We start from the raw sequence: 6,843 nt of genomic DNA on the forward strand, positions 1-6,843 counted from the left end.
CATTGAAGAAAGAGGTCACAACCACCATAACTTTTTTTTAAGAGAAAAGAACCAACTGCTGTTAACCTGTAAATAAAAGAGAAATATAAATAAAGGAATGGCTGAAAGAGAGAGAAGAGAGAGAGGGGGAGATAGAAGAAGAGTGGCCATGACTAACTGTAGCAGCAGAGAGAGTCCTTCCTTTCCCGCTCAGAGAAACGTCAGAAATGAGTAAAAGAGGAAGGGCAGCTCTTTATATAGACACTAGTTTTTTTGGCGGGAAGAGCTTCGCAGATGAATCTGATTGGCCAGGCAAAGGTCACACACGTGGTCACCTGCTATTGCACCACTGACCTCAAGTATTGCGCAATCACTTGAAAAAGGAATTTTAAGGGTAGTGATGTGTAGTAATTTTTGTACAACTTTAAAAAATCATAAAAATTCAAATTTTGATGGGAATCCACTCGAACTTTCTACACAACACGAAAACATGTATTTGTATAGATTAGCACAAAATAAATAAACAATCAGCCTCAAGTTCAAATTTTAAAATTATTTTATTAACAAATGTATGCACACACAAATCGTACTTACCAAATGGAATGTACAAGCTCCTGATATTAAATGACTGTCTGATAGCCTTCTGAATATCACATGTACATGTACATTAAATATATGCCTTTACCCATTGTTATTTCACTGAATAAAATTTAATTCTCAAATCGGCCATAAAGACCATGGACTGTAGTACATGTACATGATGTGGTATTTCCGTGAAGAATGGTCAAGGGATAAATTAATTAATAAATAAAATAAAAAGTGATACTGCCAAATAAAATAATAAAATGTATATATTGCATACAGTGAATAGTCTTCAGTGATTTGAATAGGTCAGTCTCCTTACAGCTGGCAATATAGCACTGAGTGACTCCACTCCTACACTTACAATAATAATAGCAATCACGTTTTGAAGTGTTTCTAGCCTCACTTAGTATTCCTTGCAGGTCACAGGTCATTTTATGAAACACAGGAACAAACTTTGACGACAGAGCCAATGCATCCATCACCCTGAATAATAAACATAAACCAATAATAATAATAATAATAATAGTAATAATAATAACTAACTGTTCACTGCTTAAGTCTCCATACTCATCGCACAACTGAACATAAAAATTCTTTTCTTTGCATTCAATTGTTTTCTCTATCAGATACACTAACTGCTGCCATGGGCAACCGGGGCGATCTAAAGCAATTATATAATGTGGCATAAGTTTCATTTACTTTGGGCAAATAGCCAAAAATTATCCTGTAATATCAATTTGTAACCGAGTAACATGTACATGTACATGTAATTGCATAAAGACCCACTCATTAACGATGTTAGCTGTCTATAAGCTGTATGTGCCTCACTAAACTGCCGATAAATGTTCGTCATGGCAACATAGACCCCACCTAGCGACGGAACATCAAACAGTTGCTGAAAGTGACGTATCATTGATAAGACAATGCCCATTTGAGCTGCCTAAAGTGGGAGTGGCTGATACAGGATGCACGCTAACGTGTGTGTCTACTGACCTTCTCATTCTCAATGTGAAGGAGCCAGGATTGTAAAATATCCTTCAATTGCTTGCAAGACAATGGAGTCCTTTTGCTTCCTTTTCTCTTCCTCAAAGCTTTATGAGTCTCGGTACTTCTCAAGCCATTTCTATCACTCTCTATTGCCTCCAATAAATCATTGAATACAACTTGCAACTCCTGCAACATAGAAGAAAAAGGAAAGAGAAAAGAGAGAGGAAAAAAGTCAAAATAAAAATTAGTTAAGACTTAAGAGTCAATATATATGTATTAATACGCATACTTTTAATTCATCAATTTCATCCCTCCAGTGTTTTATTTCTTTTGAAGCATTTGCCCACAAAGAAGGACAGAAAAGATTAGAATGAGATGAGGAATCAACTGCTGATGATATTGCATGAAGATACTAAGAGAGGAATAGCATAAGTGCAGTACATATCTTATAAACATGATTCATGATACTAACAGGATCAATGTCTTTATACTTCTCAACTTCCCTTTGAAGTGATAAGAGTGTAGGAATAATATCAATTAGTTTATCAACTTTTAAAACAGCACCAATATCCTGTAATAGCAATTATACAATACATTTATGTCACCAAGTTATAATAGCTATTATAATGTACATATAGTACAAATGTATTGACTACCTTTAAGTGTTCAATGGCATTACGGACATCAACCTCATCAAATTTAGTACAAGATCTAGTAAAAAATACATAAAACTGTGGTCCCAACCTCGCTTAGTCTCACCTGTACTGCTTTATTTCAGCCTCAAGGTCACTCACTCTTTGCTGACATGCTTTAAGCTCAGCTGCATGAGGCCTAAAAATAAAATAAAATTTTTGTATTTTAATAAATTTTAATAAATTTATTATTATTATACCTGTTCATTACGTCTATTTTAAGCTTAGCGTTATGATATTGCAATTCAGTGACTAATTTCTTGAGGGACTCATTCTCTGAAGAGGGCGTGGTTTTGTTTAGGGCATCGTCAGTAGAAGGTGGGGTCTCCTCCGAAGACGACATAAAATGATTAATTATCATGTCCTTTCTATTCAGATCCTCCAGTAGAAGATTAAGAGTGTGATATATGACGCTTGAGCCAGTTTCATCTGTTGATATTAGACCTATGGTTATAAGTAAATATAATGCTAACGGCATACATGTAAGTAGTACTACATATATGAAAAATGTAATGAATTCTCTTAAAGCCATTTTTGATGACTTAAAAATTCATAAAAAATTCAAATTTAATCAGAATCAGTTAAAACTTGAAAAATAACATAAAAACATGTATATCTATCAGAAAAAAAAATTATAAAAATGGAAAATTCCTTTCTAGCCATTTTGACAAAAATTGGCAAATGACCAAAGGCTATAGCCTTTGGTCAAATTTTGGAGTAACTTTAAAAATTTGTAAAAATCTAATCTTGATTAGAATAAGCTCAAACTAGAAAAATAACATAAAAACATGTATCAGAAAAAAATATTAAAATAAAGAATTCTCTTGGAGTAATTTTGACAAAATTTTTAAATTTTGGAGTAACTTTAAAAATTGAAAAAAAATCCAAGTTTGATTGGAACCAGTTAAAACATCAGTTCAAATTAGCCCTATGCTTTACCTTCCTCATCTGTTGCCAAGGGAGGATAGCCTTGCTTGATTAACAGCTTATTAACTGCATTCCATTTCTCTCCCCATTTCTGTACACTGTCCGAGTGCTCTTCGTCCTTCCTTGGTGTCCTGCTCTTCCTCTAAAACAAAACATTAAAATTAAAAAGAATCCTTTCAACTCTTTGTACCTTTGCTTTGGCTGAGAGAGGAGCGGAGAGAGAGGGCGAGAGATGCGACATCAAAAGGTTGCAGCTGTCGGTGGACATGTTTATTTTTCTGCAGCTCATTGGGCGTGGCTAAAACTACAACATGCCACGCCTTCTTTTCATTTCTCATCAATTTTAATGAAATTTTTTTTAAAAAGAATTTGAAACACACAGAGAGTCAAGAGGGGCAGATTTCACTTTTTAAATCACACATGTACATGTACAAAAGAAATAATGATAATAATAATAACTTTACATGTACACACGTAAAGAACAGAGATGACGATAAAAATTTATACCTGTCAATAAAACAATTCAACAACAACAACAACAACAACAATGACAATTTTAATGATAATAATAATAATAATAATAGTACAATCTCCTAAGGGTATTTGGTTAACTAGGCATGTACTTTCCTTCGTTAGGGATATAAGAGAATCCAGCAAAAGTCTCATCTTGAACGCTAATGCTCATTCCAGCGCTTGTCGACTTGGGAGGAGAAGGATTATCTGATATAGCCTCGTTAGTGAACTCTTGATCAAAGTGACGCAAATCAAGATCACCTGAAGCAAGAGGAAAACAAAGAAAGAACAAAACAAGTCAATTACACATGCTACATGAATATCATCATTATTATCACTAACACATACAATGTACATGTATTAAAAATACATTATCATTATTATATAATATTTTATACATTATTACTATTACTAATGCAATACCTGATACGTTAGGATTGAATGGTGGTTCTAATTTCTTAAGAAAAAGATCGTCCCAGTTTATACTACGGAAGAACAAATGATCCATGATATCCTTATAGTCCCTAACACCAGAGCCGAGTCTGTGGTTCTTGTCTTTCTGTAAGAGTCCCTCCAGGAGTGAGCGACCAGCTGGAGTGATGTTAGGACGAAGACGAAGAGGCTTATGTAGTATACCATCATACATTTCAGCAACATCACGACTAAAGGGAGAATAATATAATAACACAATAGGCAACTAATCAGCACAATTAGTACTAATTACATATGTACATGTATGTGCATCGGTAATTTATTAATTACCTGTAAAATGGTGGGAGCCCGTACATCATTTCGTAAGTGACCACACCCAAACACCACCAGTCGACCGGTCGACCGTAGTCCTGCTTCCGGAGGACCTCGGGGGCAAGGTACTCGGGTGTGCCGCAAAACGTTGAAGTTGTTTCACCTTGTTTGACGTCCTCTTTACACAATCCAAAATCAGTTAAAATAATGTGACCTACAAACAAGAATAATAATAAAGATACAAATTACACAAGACCAAAACACGAAGACATACAAAGAAATCAAACATCACAAACATAGCATAAACATTCCATAAAGAGTGATACAAGATAATAAACACATAAGCACTACCATCAGTGTACATAGCAGCTTACATTGTAGAGTGATATTCAGAACCATAAGAGGAATAAATAACATACTCCTACTCACGCAACATGTAGTACATGTAGTACATTCCAAAATAACATGCAAACACACACAGAGAGTTGGATTATCATACATACACTATGAATTACTTAGTAATACTCTATTATAACACATATTCATGTACAATGTGCATGCACATGAATGTAGAAACTTTATACATTACCTTGTTTATCAAGGAGTATATTTTCAGGCTTCAAATCGCGATAGACGATATCCTGTTCGTGAAGATAGCCTAACGCAGACGTAATCTCAGCAGCATAGAATCTAAAAAAAACAAATACAGGAAATAGAAGCAATGCATAAACATATTAAAAATTCAATAGATACTCTCAGCTACCTTGCTCTTGGCTCTTCAAAAACTCTTTCTCTCTGCAAGTGGAAGAAGAGTTCCCCTCCATTCACATAATCCAACACAAAATACAGTTTAGTCCCGGTCTGGAATGAATAATGAAGGCCAACAAGGAATGGATGAGTCACGTTCCTCAAGAGGACGTTCCTTTCTGCCATAATGTGTTTCACCTCGTTCCTCTTCACTATCGCTTTCTTTTGAAGTACTTTAATGGCGTAGTGTTTATTAGTATCAATATGGCGCCCTAGATACACCTGCAAGAGGAAAGGAAGAATGATGCGTTGTGTACATAACAAGGACAAAAAAAGAAAGGAGACGAAACCACCAGAGTGTACCAAAGCAATACATCATGTACAAAACAACACTACAATCATTAAAGACAGGCCATAATAGCTACTGACCTTCCCAAAGCTTCCTTTACCAATGACCTTCAGCAACTTGAAATCAGTGATGGCTGCCGATTCTTTCTCTGACGTACCGAGGTCAAATCGATTAGCAGTCTTGTCTTCGGAACCGGCCTCCTCGTCAAGGCTCTCTCTGTCGTAAATTGGTATGGTACTTCTTTGATCGTCAAGGGATAGGAAGTCCCTAACTGCTTCATCGTCAAATATACTGGGGATCTGATGAGAGAGAGGGAGGGAGAGAGGGAGGAGGGAGAGAGGGGAAGAAAGAAATAGAAAGGAAAAGTAAACAACACGTAATTGATTAAATAATTATTATTTTGATATTTCAATTTCAAAATCACATGTAAATATACAAATAAAAACTAATAGTTGAATATGGCAATTCAATATTGTTAAGAATACTCAATTGTTAAGCTCCACCCATCATTAACACTCACGCACCTTAATGAGGTTGACGATAAAATCGTTGAGACCTTGTCTCCGCTGTTTGATGAAGGCCGGGTCAAAGTTATTGAGAAAGATCCTTTTCCCGGGTAGCTTGAGGTTGGAGTCGGGATATCTCTTCTTTATCTTATCCAGTAATGTGTTGAACTCGTTGTAACGTCTGAAAATGAAATATGACCGATCCTCTAATCTTACTACAACCTAACAGAGTCAGAGAAAGGACAGAGAGGGAAAGAAGCAAGAAAATAATTTATTAAATACAGAAAAGTATCACATGTCTTCCTCATCTCTATGATGTTGTTTGACCCTTCAGTGGACTGACCTTGTACATGGTGAACCGTTTCTCCTCGACCCAAGTCTCATGGTCCTCAACAGCAGCAGTTGTTTGTCCTCTTGGTCTAGCAGGGTCCCCTCCTCCATTGGCAGCAGAAGGATCTAGGGTAGCCATTAGGAAATAGAGAGAAAGAGAGGGAGAGAGAGACTCGGAGGAGCAAATTGCTGTTTGTTTTAGCAAGCACCCAGTGGTAGGGTGGGGTCATGGGCGGGTTCTAAAATGACGTGTTATGCAGTGGTGCACGAGAGTATACGGAAACCACGTGGTCTGTGCGACTCTTTAGTCTTTGCAGGTGTTAGCATCAAGATGTTTCTCCTTGCTTTTGCAGCTCTTTTACTTGGTACGTATGTAGTACCAAATGGAAATCTGTTTTATATCTCAGCTGTAGGTCTAGCCCAGGCACAGTGCCCTCCTAATGTAACTTCTATCTACATACTTAATGATAGAACCATTAATGTA

The 6,843-nt window shown here is 36.2% G+C and overlaps 2 protein-coding genes across 2 annotated transcripts; both read right to left on the reverse strand.

The window, feature by feature from the left end:
* Positions 1–747: 747 nt before the first annotated feature.
* On the reverse strand, positions 748–3,483 carry LOC109581701 (centrosomal protein of 70 kDa-like). The gene is made up of 12 exons (XM_019996029.1): positions 3,361–3,483; positions 3,183–3,312; positions 2,444–2,687; positions 2,311–2,382; positions 2,208–2,262; positions 2,024–2,122; positions 1,841–1,963; positions 1,558–1,737; positions 1,351–1,504; positions 1,108–1,225; positions 968–1,047; positions 748–915 (listed from the first exon to the last, which is right to left on the reverse strand). Exons 1-12 carry the CDS (start codon positions 3,457–3,459, stop codon positions 854–856), a joined length of 1,416 nt encoding a protein of 471 aa, XP_019851588.1. The 5' UTR covers positions 3,460–3,483; the 3' UTR covers positions 748–853.
* Positions 3,484–3,551: 68 nt separating this feature from the next.
* On the reverse strand, positions 3,552–6,582 carry LOC100640366 (serine/threonine-protein kinase Sgk1-like). Its single transcript, XM_011405411.2, has 8 exons — positions 6,373–6,582; positions 6,048–6,251; positions 5,604–5,822; positions 5,191–5,456; positions 5,017–5,117; positions 4,446–4,641; positions 4,107–4,345; positions 3,552–3,944 (listed from the first exon to the last, which is right to left on the reverse strand). The coding sequence occupies exons 1-8, from the start codon at positions 6,496–6,498 to the stop codon at positions 3,778–3,780; spliced, it is 1,518 nt and encodes a 505-aa protein (XP_011403713.2). The 5' UTR covers positions 6,499–6,582; the 3' UTR covers positions 3,552–3,777.
* Between the last annotated feature and the right edge of the window lie 261 nt (positions 6,583–6,843).

Source organism: Amphimedon queenslandica, unplaced genomic scaffold, assembly GCF_000090795.2.
Source record: "Amphimedon queenslandica unplaced genomic scaffold, v1.1 AMPQUscaffold_13424, whole genome shotgun sequence".
NCBI lineage: Eukaryota > Metazoa > Porifera > Demospongiae > Haplosclerida > Niphatidae > Amphimedon > Amphimedon queenslandica.